We start from the raw sequence: 19121 nt of genomic DNA, 5'->3' as shown, positions 1-19121 counted from the left end.
CATATTTGCTTGTTTACTAAACACAAAATTAAGAACAATTTCTTAAACACTAAGAACAGCCTTCTGAGTATGTGGTGAAGGCACACTTTTCAAAGAAGTGTTTGACAGTTGCCAGGTACACAGTGGGAGCCCAGCAGTTAAGCCTGCCCCTCTTTAAATAGTACTTAGTACAGAGAGTACATGCAAGAAGTGTGACACATTCTTCTTTTTTAAATTGTATGCATTTAGTTAGGGTTATTATTACTATTTTGATGGTATGGTCTTATATGTTGCCCAGGCTGACTTGGAACTCTCTGAGAATGGTGAGATTATATATGTATGCTACCGCATCAGAGCATGGCTTATACTGAAATGGAAGAAATTCATATTGATAATGTGAGTTTGTGGCAGCAGGTTAAGGATCTGTACTACAAGCAGAGTAAAATGAATAATGTATTCAGTTCTCAAGTCACAAGAACCATAGAAATTAGAAGGTGAAGCACATATTAAGAGAAACAGAGAAGTAAATTTCTCCATGACTTCCTAATCAGTATAAATAGTAGTAGAGAACAACTTAGAGTCTCTGAGATGCCTATTTCATCATGCAGGGCTCTCTCTAATATTAGCAGCTCTCTAATAATGTAGAATTTACATAGGTGGGAAGAAGTATCCCCTATTTCATTGGGAAAGCTAAAAATAAATAATCAAGTTCATTATTTTAATGTACTTTTAAAAATTCTCTTTGTTTGCAAGCATTAATACAGCAGTTGGAAATGAGCTTTGTTATCCACTCTGCTGCCCCAAGAAAAGCCACTTGCCTATTTGGTGATTAATTTGTTGTTAGTGGTTCAAATGATGTCAAAGAATTAGATACATAAAATGACTTGTAAAATTTGTTTACCAAGTTTTACATTCATTCTGATTGTTGTATTTATTTGATAACTTTTATCTCATTTAGGGAAAGGATGGACAAGCCACGTAACATAATTAAGAATGTTGGCAGATGCCTACTAATGCAAAAGTTTCTTTTAACACTCAAGCTTAAGTGGGAAGTTTTATAGGTTGAGCATTATCATCAGTGACACAAACAAACAAACACATGCTTCATAATTCTCTGCAAGGAATCCAACCTACCTTTAAGTGGTAAAGCTATGTAATTCAGCTAGTGAATGAACATTAACCCAGTTCACCACATGCATATGCTGGGTATTGGGGTACATGGAGTCCCAGTGAAGCCCAGTGGGTTGAAGAGGTAACGAACAATTAAACACTGACACATTCTATAAATGGAGAAACTGAGCTCTGCTTGGGCCCCGGGGATGGCAATGAACATGGAGGAGCAGAAAGGTCCTGTGTACATTGCAGAGGTCCTGATGTGGGTGGTCCAGGCAAGAGAGAAGGGAGTATTACAGCTGACTTGCCTGTTGATGGCCTGGCCACCATAGCCAATGGTAGATCCATTTCCTTGAGAGGAAAACAAGCTTTGAGAGTGGGACAAATCAGGAATTCCACTTTGAATGAAGCCCCTCAGTCTCTTATGAGAGATCTAAATGAGTCAATCAGGTGGGGAATTAAATATAGGATAAAACAAGAGAACGGAAGTACAGATAGAAATATTTAAAGCTGGAAGAATACAGAAGATCAGACCAGGAAGAAAGTATAGAAACAGAAGAGAGGGTCCCGAGGAAACTCTGGAAAAAAAATCCACAAGACTACAAAGTAGAAGGAGATAAAGCATCCCCTGAAATGGGTTAAGATGAGCTAACAGAACAGGATGAGAAGCAAGAGTCAAGTCAAGACAATTGAGGGCTTTGAGGTTGAAAAGGTTAATATATATATTATATATCACACATTTTAAATGGTAGTTTACTAGATTGCAATTACTATTAATTGTACAGCAATAATGATTTTCTCTATAAATGATTATTTAGAAGCCCCACTATAACTTTCTCCATACAATCTTGATTTGGCTCTCTTTGCACCCTTTAGATACTAATTCATTAATTTCTGTAAGTCTCAGAGCGTAAAGAGATGAGCTACTTCTTTATGTTGTCAAAGTAATGAATATACAGTAAATCCTTGTCCAGAGCAATGGAGCAAGGGGCAAGCCCTAAGACACATTTATCACCTGTCTCAGATTGAGGGTTCCCTGTCGCCTAAACTGTGTAATGTTGCCTAGCTGCTGCCGGGGTTACCTATAAAGACCACATGGTAGGTGAAGCCTTGAGGCCAAGGACCAACCAACTCTGCCTTCCTGGTCTTTGCACTGCCAGGGTTTATGTCTCTGGCATATAGAACAATCTCAATACTTATTCAGTAAAGAAATGAAGGACTGAAAATGAACTGGTATTAGTTGCACATATTAATATTTAAGCAGAGTTTACCCATTGGTTAAAATCTTATTTCCTTGTTTTTAATCCCATCCCAGGATATAGTCAGTGTTCATGCATATCTGCAAGCCAGGCCACAGCACAAGACTTATCCAGAATGCCAGTCTCTGTATACTATGATTTTAGAAACTGGGTTACCATGGGCTTCAAGGGACACTTTGCCAAATAGTTTTCATAAGAATGCACAAATGCTGACACCAGGAACAGAGCTGCCCGTCAGGCTTTGAGTTTCCAATGGACAATATGTTAGACAAGAGCTCCATTTGTTTTTGAACTTGACTGGAGAAGAGGTGGAGGCTTGCTTGTTTCCTCTGGTTGGAGAGGAGACCTGGGGATGACCTCTGGCCTGGGTCAGGGTTTTACATCATACCCAGTGAAAGTGGTCTGTGATTAGGTGCAGACACCTCCTCTGCAGGGGAGGGCAGCATTCCTTCCTTACAGATGTACCTATCTCTAACTGAAGGGTTGCTTTGATTTACAGATGCCTGGGGGCAATTCCCAGACTAGATAACTCCAGAGCCACCAGAGTGCTCATCCCAGAAAGTCCCTCTCTAAGATGTGGTCTCTAATTTGGCCTGTAAAACATCACATGCCTAGCCTCACACAGTTCCTAGTACTCTGCAAATCTGAGCTGCAAATGAGGTATTTATAGTTGATCAACAGAAAACATTTGCCTTCTTCAGCTAAAGAATAAGGGGGCATGTTTGGTTATTGTTTCCACACTTTCTTCATCAAGAATTTTTTCCTATGATTTATTAGGAATAATTAAAGATATTGCCTTAAAAATTTGAAGTAGTGATCTAGGGAGATGCATGAGAAGCTGAGTTCAAATCTCCAGCATTCCAATAAAAAGCCAGGCATGGCTTATTATGCCTGTAACCCCAGTGTTGAGAGGCAGAGATGGGTGGGTCCTGGGAGCTTTCTGGCCAGCCAGTCTAGCCAAAATGGCAAGCATTAGGTTCAGTAAGAGATCCTGCCTAATGGGAATAGGGCAGAGACTGATAGAGGAAGACAATATCCTCTCTGGCCTCCACACTTGCAGGCACAGGAATGTACATATTCACACTACATAAGAGAAAAGAAAAAGAAAAGGAAAAAGTCTTGGAGAGCTTCTAATTGAAAAGGGCTTTAACATAATTTCAATGTGGCCGTTTAATTCTGGGCAGCTTTGTGGGTAACCCCATCAAAGTCCCATATCTTCATACTGAATCTTCATTACAGAAGACCCCACCACACACACTTTCCAAGGATCCAAACAGGGGGGAAACAGTACAGTGAGAAGAGTATGGATTTTTGTTCTGATTTTTATCTGTTCCTTTTATTCTGTTAACTAGTTCCAGCCCATGAAATCTTGGACCAAGTACAAAACTTTGGGATTCCGTTTTCTTGATGTGTAAAGGAGCAGACGGCTGCCAAGAGTTAGGGTATGTACATGGAAGGGATGCAGAACAGATCTGACCCATCAGGAACTCACTGTGCTCCCGAGTCCCTACTGAGGGAGATCTGTTCTCACCAGAAACATTCAGGCTCTCCACTCTGTGAGCCTCTCATCAAATTCACTCATCCTCGGATCCTTGCGCCAGAGCTTCCTTGGAGGAGTGACTTGATAACCAAGATGCCAAGATGTTAAACTAATTCCAGCAGGAGTCTTAGTGGCTGAAACCATTTAAACAAATTACTTGCAGTAGAGTTTCTGGAGATGTTGGACATACATGTCAAAAACAAAAACAAAAACAAAAAACAAACAACAATAACAACAACAACAAAACAAAACAAAACAAAACTGCCACATGAGCCAGGGCAGAGGGCATTTTTTTTTTTTTTTTTTTTGAGTTATGTCTCTTCACAGCTCTGCAAAGAAGACTTTTTGCCCTTTCTAGAAAGGACCAGAAATGCTAAGAACAAAGAGTCCTTGCATTTCCTCTTGTCTGATAATAGGAGAAAACCAGGACCACAAACAACCAAATCACTTAACTATTGTTAAGCTTGAAAAGGATGGGGATCCCATAATTCAGGTCCAGCAGATCCCCACTCTGGAGAATAGTGAAGTGGACATGGAGATGTATCCACTGTACAAACACAGTTGGCAGAACTCTCCAGCTCACTGCTGGGCACTGCCATTCTGAACAGGATGCAGTGGGAACAGTAGGAGCATAGCCAATTGGCTCAAATACCACACACACACACACACACACACACACACACACACACACACACACACACATACCGAAAACCCACCTGAGAGCTACTCTTGATCTCCTAATGCTCTCCAAGAAAAGGTGCCCAGTAAACTGAATATTAAGTGTTCATTACTTCAGATCAACCATTCAGGGATGGAAGATGAATATAGGGAGCATGAGTATGAATTTTAATAAAGTAAACAAAACCACTAAGAAAGAAGAGCAATGTATGTGTTGATTTAAACGTTACTGCAAAGTTTTGGTCTATCCTGGAGCTTATCAAGCCCATTTTTAATATAAGAAATATGTTTTAGTGATAACCCATTTTAAACACATGAGAATTCTATTTACCAGAAAGCAGACCCTTCCTAAGGTAGGATTATTCTAGCACAGTGTGTGTTCATTCTGTTATAGACTCACACTGGCGACTTCTCTCCTGGAGACTGAAAGACCCGACACCTTACTTTCACCCGGAGGAAGGCTCTGGCACCCACCGTGAGTTGGATGCAGGAAGCTTCCATTCTCATGGGTCTCAGAACTATCTTTCTCATCTCTCTATCTCCACAGAGTCAGGGCTGCTCTGGAAGACAGAATACCCAGAAACTTTCAGTGTGGTGTGGACCAGCTTAGTAAAGCACACACCACAGGAGCTTAACCCAGGCAGGGAGACCCTCATCTGAAGATGGCCAATAGTCACAGGACAATTGGCAAGACCCCTGCCAGTGTGCAGTTGAAGCGAAGGTCTCTGCATTTCACACCTGTGACTGTTTGCCTAATACTCTAAATATGCATGATCAAAAATATTCTTCTAACAAGCTGAACTTTTGCCTAATGTGATATAAAACATTCTGAACCATATTTTTATGAAAATAATCATGTGTAGTTATCACAATTAAAAAAGAAACATTTTCAGGTCACATGGATGACTTTGGCATGTTCTTTGGCATAGCCACAAAGGTATCATTTCTATATATTTCAGAAAACTACAAATAATCCAGTAAACATATTGGAAATGTGATCTACTATATTGGAATTGGATACTTAAGATGATCAGGATGGCTCCTATTTGATCAATATCACCCAAGGACCAAAAATATTCACCTATTTCTAAATTAGATGAGTTAAAATATTTCTAAGAATGCGTACAAATAAAAGATTATACAGTTTACAATGAAAGCCAATCTTTCAACTGTGTGTCTTTCTGATTAGGACAACGAGAGGCAGAGTAAAATGATGGGAAGGACAAACAGGGAGTCCTGCATGATTCTTACCCTCTAGGGCTTCAGTTTCCTCTCCTATAAACAAAAGCCTGAGAATCGGTGAGAGCAGACAGACCCTGAGATGCAGTGGGCACTGAATTGATACCTATGATTTTTATAGTCAAGAAGTTGGCTTTCAGGCTGCCAGCTTTCAATAATGCCTACTGTTCTTGCAGGAGATCCAACTTTGGACCCCTGGCACGCATGCTGGGTGACTCACCACCTGTAACTCCACCTCCAGGGTTCCCCACATTCATGGCCCCTAGTAGGTACCTACAGTCACATACACTTCACACACACACACAAGCACTTAAAAACAAACAAACAAAAAACAGAATTACATTCTAATATAAATGAGAAGAATGAAGTCTATAAGAATAATTAATTCAATAGTTTAAAGGGGAAGCAGGAAGTACATTCAGAAACTCTCTGTATGACAAGGAAGCATGGTTTTTAGTTCCCTGAATACCAATGAGGGAGAAAGTACTCACTGGGTATGAGTGCTTCCCTCATTATGTAAACTAGTTCAACCCAAATAAGCAGAAAACGCCTGCTGGGCAGCAGGTTTTCTGAGCTCTGATAAGAAATTTTGTCTTGCAGTGGTGGCACACGTCTTTAATCCCAGCCCTCGGGAGGCAGAGCCAGGTGGATCTCTGTGAGTTTGAGGCCAGCCTGGTCTACAGAGTGAGAGCCAGGACAGGCACCAAAACTACACAGAGAAACTCTGTCATGAAAAACAAAACAAAAACAAAAACAATAAAGGAAAATGAAAAAAGAGAAAAGTAATTTTGGTCTTAAGGTCTTTTCACAGCCACATGTAGGAAATAGGTGAAGAGGATGTGTCTGTCCTCTTGGGCTGAAGGATCAGGCCAAGTATGCATCTCCTTCCATACATAATGTGAAAACAGGGTGGTCAATTTTGTTAACTGCTCTAACTGCTCCATGTGGACAGTGATATGCAGGGCTGTTCACCCAACTCTATAAACTGAGAGTTTGGTTGGTGTTGATTGCTAAGGAGAATCAATTATGGTATCCCTTTTTCCTCAGGTAAAAATTTAGAGTACACTGATGTCTTAGGGATGCTTAAAGAGTCAACAAGACCAACAGTGCTCGGTACACAAATGTCTATTCTTGGGACCTAAAATCATTAAGGTGGCTCCATGCAGATGGCCTGTGTAGAGTCAAATAGTTAGTTAAGGGCAGAAGAGGACATGGGTCCCCTGGGTTGATTAATGTCAAAGCAACAGGTTTCACCCCAGTTCCACTTAGCTTGTTGTCTGACAGGAAGGATAACTTGGTAGCAGTCTCAAAACACGACAGGAATGCAACAAGGCACAGAATCAGGTCCTCATGCTCGGCAGTCAGAATTCATACACTGCATGTACACACATGCTTACAGGCTGCAGACAGCTAACTCATTGGACTCCAGAGGAACTTTAACAACTCAAGGGCAAGAGCAGGGCTCCAGGCTTCTTCTGATGCTCCCTTGTAATCTTGTCTATCAGTTAATCTAGCCTTAGCAGCTGGCTGCATCTGCACTGGCTCACTGGCTCTTTTGCAATGATTTCAGAATGGAAAACAAACTCGGAAGCTAAATTGAAGGCTATCTTTTTTCTTCTGATAGTTAGTGAATGCCATTGCCTCCCAGTGAGCAGAAGGCTTGAGCCAAAGTGGGCTGTGAATTCCCATCACCTCCTGTAACCGAGGCCTTTTCACTCATCCTTATTTTGCCCTAGAATCTTTGCAGTGTCATCTTGACCTTGAGGGTGAGACGTGGAGAGCATGTATCAATAAAAGCAGACAGGTGGGGACAGCTGCTATGTCCAGGCTGGAAGAGTGACTCTTGAAATACAAGATAGAGAATGTGTTTTTTGGGAGGGAAGGGTGTGGCTTTAATAAATGAGGTGCCTCTTACAGTCACTCCCTATACACAACCCACCGATGGCCAAAAGAGTGGGGATTCATTCTTGCTTTTTAGTGTCTGACATTTGTAACCATACTGAAATGAGCAAGGGTTTGTAAAGTAGACCAGGCTTCAGAGGAGGCTAAATTCCCAAGTCCTGGGGCCATGTCACAGTGGAGGGGTGTGTCATAAGGGAAGATTATTAAAACTGTCCCCTGCTCCACTCAGAATCACAGGAAGAATGCTGGGCAGTTGCACATAACATTTCTCCATCCCCCTAACTAGAATTCCATGCCGGCAAGAATTCTGCTGATCTGCACATTTTGACTCTTTGCCACATACATTCTTGTTAATTTGTGTTTCTTCAGTATCTGCACACTATCAACCTGTTTCTCTAGCTGCTTGGGAGAACTTTCTGTGCAGCTTCAATATGAATTAGAAAGAACGCGAGCCTGGAACCTACAGGCAGGCATCTGCAATTATACAAATGGCCTGCTGGAAAACAGAGGTGCCCAATTAGATTGTAGAGCACTGTTCATTGAAGGAATTCTTGTAACTTACCTGCCTCTCGGTCCCTGATACAGTAGTCTGGAGAATTCTCAAAATACACAAGGTCATTTTTCGTTGGCTTCTTAAATCTCTTATTGGCTACAGTGAAACCAGTGCCATCCTGGTTCATGACGACCTGGATGGCCCCATTGTACTTCCTCCAGAGATGGTCGCCTGTTTTCCTGAAGTCAGCCATGGCCAGCCAGCACGTCCTCAGAGCACAGGAGCCGCTCACGCCGTGACACTTGCATTCTTGTTTCAAGAACCGCTTTACAGCCTGCAGGAAAGGCAGAGGCGAGCTCAGTGGGGCAGGCCTGTAGTGGGTAGCCATCCCAGCATTGGCCTGGAAGTTCCAACCCCCATTGAGGCTTCAGTAATGATCATGCCCACAAGGCGGGGCAGAGGAGGGAGCGGAAGACCGAGGATCAAGAGGAGGTCGTGCTCTTGGTTCCGGGACGCCGGATGCTGGAGGTGGACCGAGCAGAGTTCTCCAGAGAACACCGCCGGACTACCCTATACCTTTGCCAGACCCTGCAACCTACCCCTTCATTTGTAAGTTACCCCACAAAATAAACCTCCCTTTTAACTACGTGGAGTGGCCTTAATAATTTCACCAATACAGGCCTACGCACAGGACCCAGCTATGAGTTCTCTAGCTCAGAGCCACAGAGAAGCAGCTCAGAGAAGGCTGGATCCTGATGTTCTGGAGCATCACTTATCACTTGGTGGTTGCTTTGGCTATGCTATGGTAACTTCAGCTTTAGGGAGAGAAAAGATAGAAGACTCCAACTGTGAACCCCATCTACAATCCATGAAACCAAAGCTGACTGTTTTATAGGGTACATAGCCAGCTTATTTATTTTTAACTTAAAGCATTTTTCATACAATCTGTTTGGATAATATTCTTCCCCCTCTCCTAACTCCCCCCAGACACTGTTCCCTTCCCATCTATGCAACTTCGTGACCCCGCCCCCACTTCACTCTCAAAGACAATGTAAAGGCAGAGGAAAGTGCATATTTTCTAGTACACAGTAACTTATTTATCTTAAAAATGCATACTATTACAATGTTGAGCATCCTTTATCTGAAATGGTTAAAAACCAGAAGTGTTTTGGACTTTGGAGTTTTGAAATTTGGGGATATTTACATATACTATATGAGATGTCTTTGAGATGGGATCCTAGTGTAAACTGGAAATTCATTTATGTATAACTTTGGACACATAGCTGAAAGGCAATTTTAGACTGTATTTTGGGTTGCTTCTGTTTTGATCACAACCTGTCTCGTGTTTCACTCATACCATCATGCCAATATAAAAAAAAAAAAAAATAGGTCAAACCTGTATCCGAACCTGATTGATAAAGGAATTGCTAAGGCTCATGGTTCAGTGACCCAGTTACTATGGCTACATATGGAATGCTTGCTGTGTTCTGTGCACGTAGGATTGCAGGGTACACTCTATCTCAATGCCCTTATGCACTGCAACAGCCCTCCCCTACCATTTCAGCTTTAGGAAGAGGAAGAGGAAATCTCAGAGACAGTAATGTTCCTGCCCAAAGGAACACAGGTAGGGAGGGATAAACCAAGCTGCACTGAGACTAACCCTGTATTGGAAGTTTTTACACAGCTCTGGTCAAGTGATGCAGCCTAGACAGCCCAGCTGTGCCCACTATGCCCCTTGTTAGCAAGCAAGGGAGACTGGGACAAGCCAGCTCCTGACGTGAAGACTGCTCTTCTGTGGGAGTGGGTATTGTGGACAGAGGGAAGGCCAGGTAGACCACAGAACTATCCAAGGAAACTTTGCTTTGGTGTTGGGATAAGTTCCCATGTGGCATCATTCACAGAGAGAGTTTCTCATGCTCTGCCTCATTGCCCCTCGACATATTTAAGTGAAAAATAAATTATGTTCAAGGTCTGCAGAAAAACCTCAAGCTATTGTCTTTCCCATTTTATAGATGGGAATTAAGGGCTCAAGGGGTCAATGTGACTATCTGAGCTTCAGGGGTACATGAAGAATGGATGGAAGCAGACCCAGATGAGCAACAGTACACGTAGACTTCAAAACATCTCCTAATAGGATGTTTCAGGTGAAAATCCCCCACTTGTTCTGTTTCACAGGATTCCTATCCCAAGAATTGACACTGATTTTCTCTAAGTTTTTTCCCATCTTTTGTTCCCTGTTTTTCAACTTTGTTGTTTTTTAAGCAATTCCAAAGACCTCTCAATATGATATTGGTGCTAACGGGTGGTGAATATTGAAAACTCAAAGCCAGAATGCCAAGAAAGGCCACTGAGGAGACCAGAAGCCCCGGGGATCCACTAGTCTCTATATTTGGTCCTCATTCAGGAGCAGCACAGTGGAGCCTGTGTGTCAATCAATTTAAATCCCCAAATTAGAGCATATCTGGAGGGGGCATAGATAAATGGGACAGTGAATCCTTTGATGATATTCTCCAAAGTGCTATGTGAGCAAAATTTTTAGGGTCTCTCTTTCTAGGAAATTGAAGGTGGGGGTTTCAAGCCTGCTCTGCACTCTTGCAGGGATCTGGTGGGGTATGAAGTATGGAGGTAGCTGACAGAAAGGTAGCTAAGCTGTGCTGCCCAGAGCCCAAGTCTCAGCCAGCCTGCATTGCCCCTCACATGGACACGTGTTTTCAGCTGCCCCTCCCTGGTGACCTCGCCATGGTCCTTGTGCCCTAGTGCTCGACCTGGCATTGCCTCTTGTACAGGCTTGCTACCTGACCAAGACACGGTAGAATCAGGTGCGCAGAGAGGCTTTGCATTCCAGAAGTCAGTCTCGGTTTATTCAGCGGCTCGGAAATGTGTCAAAAGCATTCAAGGGCTAAGAGGACAACAGTTACAGTCAGGGCATCCCAGTGGCCCTAGGGTGTTTGGTTATGTGGCTGGATTGCTGTCTTCCAACTGGGAGCACTGCCGTCTATGTAGTGTTCCCCACTTTGCCAGGCACACACAGGACTGTGCCCCTGTATACCTGGGGTCAGTCCTGATTGTGAAGCAGCAATGCAAGGCCAAGACAAAGAATTGGATTCTCCACATTATGAGGACCTGGGCGTCTATGGAGGACATCTTAACATGAATCTTCTCTCTGGAATCACTCTCTCGCCAACACCCTTTACACTCTGGGTGTTGGGTATGTGGCTCCCTGGTAGACAAACATAACCTCGAAGGTTTCCTGTCTGCAAGCTTCTCTCCTAAGATCTGACGGCATGGTACAGAACACGCTGGCTTCACCCTTTGTCTTCCTCCTTCTGTGTTCCTTTCGCAGCGAGTCTATTCACTTGTAAGTAACACTCCTAGTTCTAAAAGTGACAGGACACATCCTTGTCCTGCCTTTGTTATGCTAACACAATTAGGCAAAGGAAATTAGTATTCCCATTCCACAGTTCTGAAAATCAAGTCCTAGCAAGGACGGTAAAATCTCTAGTCACTAACTAGGTGGAGGCACAACTACGTACTTCCAGATCTGTGGTCTTCCTAAACAGACATACAAAATCCAAAACCACATTGGAATCTTCCTGAAACGTTGAGTTATACACACTATTCCCCTCCCTTCTTAGGAGAAATCAAAGATTCACTTTATACTATTAGCAATAGCAAACTACGAGAAGAGACCCAGAAGACACCAGTGGCAAAATGGGTATGTAAATTCAGGTACCTGGTGGATGATGGTATTTTGTGGGTCTTTAAATGATGAGGCAGGTCAGTGTCTTCTGCATGAAGGAAAGTCAAGTGATGAAAACTAAATGCACGGCAGTATATATGGTATGTCCCACTTTTTAAAGCTCTGCATATGTGTCCATGCAGAGGAGGAAGGGAAAATGTTCTTTTACAACCTGGCTGTGGTCTGAGGAAATGCAGAGTCTGGCAAGAAAGGGGAAGACTCCAGCTACTCTGTGTAGTAAAGTTACAGGAATCCGAGGACTGTTCCCTGGCAACTGGAGAGAGCAGAGCAGTGGTTCTTGTTTCTGGCCGCACATTAAAATCACCTGGGGATCATTTGCAGCCCCTTCCCAGACTGAGTAAATCAGAACCTTGAGGGGGTGGGGCAGGCATGAGGCCCAGGCCCTGACAGGACTTGCAGTCCTTCAGGTAATTCTAATGCATAGCCTGGGCTGAGCATTGATGTCCCTGGACTGCAGGGGAGAGTGTAAAGAGTTCCTGCTTCACTGCAGGAGTCTGGGGGTCTCTGGAAGGCAGAGCACAAGAAAAGGCCTGTGGCAGGAGAGGGCTCCACCGCATACCGATGGACCAGGAAAACTAGTTATCTAATTACAGTGGTTTCCCATTCTGTGCTTCTGGGGTGTCTGAGTCACCAGGAAAAAAATTTCTGCAAGAAACAATCTCCACTGTGGCTGTTTGGGGGAGAATGAAAGATGGCACCCAATGGTGTGAGACCCCAGTCCAATGGCTCTGCATATTCGAAGGCCACACAGAAGAGCTGAATGAGTGGTGGGACACTGTAAGGTCTTCAGACATATTGAGCTAGGGGCCTCCCATGCACAGCTGGTGATGGAGGAGCTGGTGATATTTTATTTGGATGATACACGATTGAATAACCAAATCAGAGCACTACTTTGTATTACAGTCAAGTCTTCCATGATATAGTTAGATGCTTATTTGAAAATTTGAAAACAATAATACTTACGGGCCCTCTATGACTTCAATGAAGTATGGAATAAAAAAATTAGGAGGGACTTCAGAAAATTCCTCAAATTAAAGCTTGAGTTTGTGTTTGTGAACTCTATGCGGAGTCCACCCAGATGAAGTACAGATGTAGGCAGGCTGCAGCCTCCACTATCTCATATATCTTCAGTCTCTCTCCACCACTCACTGTTTGAGCATTGTTCATGCACATCTCGTTCATGCGTATTGTTAGGTCTATGATACTTGTGTCCTTCCTGAACATGTACAAGCTTTCTCTGATCATTATTCCCTGATCAATATGACATAACAACCATGTGTCATCTAAATTGTCAAATGATGCAAATTGAAGGAGATATAAATATGTGTATGCATATATATGTGTTGTACAAATAATACACTATTTTATATAAGGGATTTAAATATCTCAGATTTGGATATCCACAGAAGATTCAGAAATCAATGGGCCACAGAAGCTGAAGGATAATAGTATTGTCAACCGTGAAGTAAAGTGCACTGATGTCCTGGGGCTGAATTTTATGAGCTGCTAACCTATGCCACAGCCTTTCTGGCATGAAGGATGCTCTTAGAATGGAGGGTTAGCTCCACAGCTGAGATTCAGCATTCGGGCCTCCTCCTCCTCTGCACACACACTTTCCTCAAAGCCATGTTTCCCTTTAGTCTGATCATTCTTTCTGCTTGTAATACATTTGTAACTCCTTTAAGGTGCACAGAGGATACATTTTCTGAATTCTTGCATGACTAAGGTCTTACTTCAGCCTTCACATTTGATTAATAGCTTGGCTGGGTATAGAATTCCGGATTGAAAATCATTTTCCCTCAAGTTTAGAGGTGTAGCCCTGCAGGCTTCGCCTCCAATGCTGCCAATGGGAAATTTGACATCTTACTGATTCTTTTGCTATGGATTCATTTTGGCTTTTGTTTCATTTTTTTTTTTTCTTGCATGAAAACTTCTAGAATCTTTCCTGTGTTCTTGGTATTCTGAAAGATCACACCTCAGGAATTTTTCACATTCATTAATTCTCCCTGTCAGTTATCAGACCTTTTCAACCTACACTGGTAGAATTCAATGCTGAAATATTCACTTTAATATTTGCCTTTCTGCACTTTCCCATAGTCTTTGTGACATTCTAATTGACTCACAGACCCTGAAAATCCATCCTCTATGCCTTTTAATTTTAATGTTTTTCTTGAAGAATTTTCTTCCTGGCTTCTTGAGGAAAAAAATGCATTAAAGTAACATTTCTGGTTCTTTCCATTCCTTGTTCTTTTCTCCCCAGACTGGGAAGACTGACTTGCCCAACTGGTGAGTTTGAAGGAAGGACTAAACACTTTTCCTTTCTTCTTTGGTGGGATCTGCTAGCCTATTGAGAAAACACACTATGACCAAGTCTCTCAAACCAGCCAGCGATCTCATGGATGGGATTCAATGCCTAGCCTTTGAAAGGGCTATTTGGAAGCACTGTGCTGCACAAGGCTCCCATCCCTTGGTGCAGGCTTTCCCCAGCCAGCAGTGAAATCGACATGTTTGCTCTGTCATTTGGTACCTGGTTTCAAACTCGAGTGAGAAATGGGGGATTGTGTGTGACCTCCTTAAACTCCATTTATCACTTGGGTTTTTGCTTTATTTGGGAGAGAGTTCTTTAGCTTCCTCTTCTGATTTCTTGCTTTCTTGCCATCACTATCTCTAGGCTTCCGCTTTTATTTACAGATGCTACCATTTTCTTGAATCTCTGTGAGAAGACTGACCAGGCTTTGTAAAATTTCTTCTCTACTTCCTAAATTACTGATTTTAATCTGGCAGTCATTTTCCATTTTTATGGTACACATTTTTCCATTGCTCAGTTTATCATTTTTGTAGCTATCTATAACTACTGTTTTCTTCTTTTGCGGTCGTCCTATTGTAGAAGAATCAATTGCAACTGTTTTCTCTCCAGCGTGAGACGACAGCTTCACTCACAGCCTCAGATAAAATACCATCATACAATTCGATCTCCACTTCTCTGTTGTCTCTTGAAATCTCTCCTAAAAGCTCTCCTGCTCTGTTTCTCTCTTTGATTCTTACTAGAGGCCACTTGCACAGCCCTATGTTAGGCATCTCTATTCAATCACACAGCCCTCATGAATCTGTATATCACCATACTGGCCAGAGTGATTCTCAAGGACTCGCTCCACCACTGAGTGTCTGAAACCCATCTGATTTGTACTCTGTGGTATCTGGTCAACCTGTCATTACAAGCTTGTGTGGGTGCTACAACAACAACAAAAAAAAAAAAAAAAAAGAAAAGAAAAGAAAAAAAAAAGAGAGACAGATGTGGTAGAAAACTTTCAAGGACAGCAGCACCTTTTTTGGTGTTCAGCACTAGTACAAAGAACATTTTTAGCTCAATATATATCACTCTTCCTAACGTTCTCCAGTGGGTGGCTGTAAGGTTAAAAATCTTACTGATCATATTTTTATGAAACCCTTAAATATTTGACTTTGATAATTAAAATTTTTTTTTACTTAGAGCCTACTTTCTACTTTTAGAATTTAATATTTTAAATTTCCTTTTATTAAAAAGAACTCTATATATTAGCATTCTATATCATAGAGACAAAATTCCGAATGTTAAAAGAGAGAAAAAGTAGGCTGGGTGGTGGTGGCACATACCTTTGACCCTAGTACTTGGGAGGCAGAGGCAGGAGGATTTCTGTAAGTTCTAGGCCAGCCTGGTCTACTGAGCTGTTAAACAAAGAAAGCCTGTCTTGAAAAAAACAAAAACAAAAATGAGAGAGAGTGAAAGAGAGAGAGAGACAGGAGAGAGAGAGAGAGAGAGAGAGAGAGAGAGAGAGAGAGAGAGAGAGAATTATAGAAGGATATGGTATACATACATTGTGTAGAAAATTCTATTTATATTTCTTTGTCCAGCCTGCTATCAGAATATAATAAAGAGGCATGGGTTCTTAGTTTCTGCCAGACCATGTTACGTGTTGTAGAACAGCTATTTTATTGAATCAACACAAGCATATAAAGTATATATTATCCGCCCTTTACAGGAGGTCCGCAGGCGGCAGTGAGATGTACAGGCAGGGAGTACATGACACTTGGGGTTTCACATTAACTCCCTTGTTAGTCTTCTTGTCTTGGGATTTATGAAGCCCTGGGTACATGTTCTCTAGATTCAGTGAGTCCTATGTTTTTCTACACACAATGTCTGCATCTTTAATTATGTTCTGAAAAGCACTATTTTGCCGATTGCATGAACAAGCTTCTCTCAACAAGAAAGTACTCTACATCAGCTTTTATAAAAACCAAACAGAAGGAACCACTAACATGGCCTCATCAGCTTTCCTTAAAGAACAGAAGATTTTTTTTTTTTTACATTCATGTTGCCAAGCTTACAAACCCTAAATTGTGTCATACTAATTTTCCAATTATAAAAAGTTCATCTACTTTATAGTATACAAAATACTTGCCCATGATTGATTGGCCTTGCCTTAGAAATCAAATAGATGATTTGCTTTAGGTTTACTACCTGGTAAGTACTTATAAACTGAAGCATTGGAAGACATGTTGGTGCTCCAATTTTTAGTTCATTATATTGCACAAAGCAGCCAACATATTTCTGGTCCTATCAGTTTTCCTGAGGAAACACACATTAAAAACACATTATTTAATTTCCAGATTGGCTTAGAGCCAAGCGCATTTATTACCAATTAAATACTTTTGACAGGCCCACATCTCCAAGATAGGAGTTACTGAACACTGAAACAATTTATATCCTTCAACTGTGCATGCACTGGAACCAGGGAAGCAAGGAATGTTTATTAGAAAAGGTGCAATTGGTTAGCTTATGCAAACATTTATGAAGTTCAATAAGGTACTGTGATTTCTTCAGTTCTGTCATCTACTAAAAACAGTGACTGTAGGTGGGCTTAGGAAATACAAGGTGTGGGGTTTGTATTTGTAGAATTTAGCATTCCCATAGACCAACCATATACACAGTAATTCTAGTTGACAAACGATGCAGGGTTAAGACACATTCTCGAATAATAGAACTTTCATGGAACTGAAATAACTTCGTTAAGAGTTAGCCTCTGAGAACTTTAACTTTGGTTGGGTTGAGATTCATATAATATACAGTGTATCAGATGCGTATTAATTGGGGATTTAATGAGACAGAAGCTGGCGCTTACTCTGACTTTTCAAAAATCTTGGTTTTTAGTATTATGAACTAAGGGGATCAGCTGGGAAATGGGGGTTTGCAAACTGAACTTCGTGCCCATGAAGGTGCTGGAGGTTGCTGATGGGAAGGGCTGGAGGTTGCTGATGGGAAGGGCTGGAGGTTGCTGATGGGAAGGGCTGGAGGTTGCTGATGGGAAGGGCTGGAGGTTGCAGATGGGAAGGGCTGGAGGTTGCTGATGGGAAGGGCTGGAGGTTGCTGATGGGAAGGGCAGGATGCAGAGGAATGCGCACAGTTTGGCTCTGCAGTACAGTGTGATTTGATTCCTCCCTTGTCCGTTGATATTCCTTGATTTCTTTTTCCTCATATGCCAATTCTCTGAAGTCAGACCCATTATTTGTTTATTACCTATTTCAAGTGATATCAGGGGATCTTTTTTTTTTTTTTTTTTTTTTTTTTTTTTTGGTTTTTTAAGACAGGGTTTCTCTGTGCAGCTTTGTGCCTTTCCTGGATCTCACTCTATAGTCCAGGCTGGCCTCAAACTCACAGAGATCTGCCTGCTTCTGCCTCCCGAGTGCTGGGATTAAAGGCATGCACCACCGCCTGGCTAGAATTTAGGTGTTTTTTGTTTGTTTCTTTGCCTTAAGGTTCTGCTTACCAGTTCTACAACACTGATTTTATGTTTACTTTGGAGGCATTTCCTGTGAATGAACTTAAAAGTGTTTGCTGTGTCTCGGCTTTCCAGGAGGCCACTCGGAGGGCCTTGGTGCTCTCCCTTTCCAGTCTTTGCCTGGTTTGGGCAGAATGCTGGAGTCCCTCATTCCAGAAGGTCCTCCCCTACAAAATGCAGGGTACCAACGGAACTAGGATTTTCAGATCACTTCAATTAGTAAATACAGCCAGTTTGTGTCCTGATTCTGACTACTTTGTTATACTCCTGTCTCCTCATGTGGAAAGTGTACTTAACTTTTAGGTTTTCTTGAAATCTGGTGCATATGTATGGTCATCTTGTTTTCTATGGCAATGCTAGTTAGGGAGTTTGCCCAAGGATGTGTTCAAGTCTTAGAGAATCTTGCCTTCTTATTGCCCCAGTCAAGATGACATCTATAGGTAGAATTGCTCACATTACCATAGACAATACTGTTTTATTTTTACAAAAATCAATATAAAGTTACCAAATGCTGTTTTATAGTTAATTAATAACAGAGAGAAAACTTAACATTCCTGACACTAATACTTAAGACTAATCATAAAATTCAAGGAGGTAGAAGTAATCTTGCAATTTTCTTAATAAATCTATGTTCAATCATTAATTCAAATATATTATAAAATATTTTAGCTTGATACCCATTATTCTTTCAAAGTAGACTTAAAAGGAATTGAAAAATACTTGAAAATTGAACTAAAGTATTATGTCTTTCCAGTGACATCCAAATGTCTTGGCACAGTACTTAAGGATCTCTAGGTGTGGCAAAGATACATATCCAGCTTTCCCCCCATTAAGTCTTTAGTAGCCTCTCTATGGAACTCTGGTCATTCCTCACCTTTATACCTTACATTCCATCAGTCCTGAAGGGCATTTCTCTACAGGAAATATGTCTCTAGCTTGTAGGCTTCATGTGGTTGTGTGTGTGTGTGTGTGTGTGTGTGTGTGTGTGTGTGTGTGAGAAAGAGAGAGAGAGAGAGAGAGAGAGAGAGAGAGAGAGAGAGAGAGAGAGAGAGAGAGTGTGTGTATGTGACATTTATCTCCTCAGTTAACAGTTCCTACCCTAGTGTGCCAGTTGACACAGCTTGTCTTGTACTTAAATGCCACCATCTCTCTGATTAAAAGTTATTTTTGTGGCCACACACTTCTTCATATCCATTTTCTTATCTGACTCAGTACTCCCAAATACGTTTGTCCAGGGAGCTTTGACAAGTTGTCTTTTGAACTAAGGAATATATAGAGCTTCCAGACTTGTAGGTCATTCATTGAAATTCTGTGAATCTCTCAAATGAGATCAAGTGGCTTA

At 41.7% G+C, this 19121-nt stretch overlaps 1 protein-coding gene across 1 annotated transcript in view; it reads right to left on the bottom strand.

The window, feature by feature from the left end:
* The window catches only part of Wnt2 (Wnt family member 2), a 39737-nt gene that overhangs the window by 8577 nt on the left and 12039 nt on the right, over nucleotides 1–19121 (bottom strand). The window contains exon 4 of the mRNA XM_036182385.1: nucleotides 8273–8537. Within this exon, the coding sequence (XP_036038278.1) occupies nucleotides 8273–8537 (265 nt within the window). The remainder of the gene's footprint in view (nucleotides 1–8272; nucleotides 8538–19121) is intronic.

Source organism: Onychomys torridus, chromosome 3 (assembly GCF_903995425.1).
Source record: "Onychomys torridus chromosome 3, mOncTor1.1, whole genome shotgun sequence".
Lineage (NCBI taxonomy): Eukaryota > Metazoa > Chordata > Mammalia > Rodentia > Cricetidae > Onychomys > Onychomys torridus.
The sequence above is the reverse complement of the archived record's forward strand: the minus strand, read 5'-3'. Positions and strand labels throughout refer to the sequence as shown.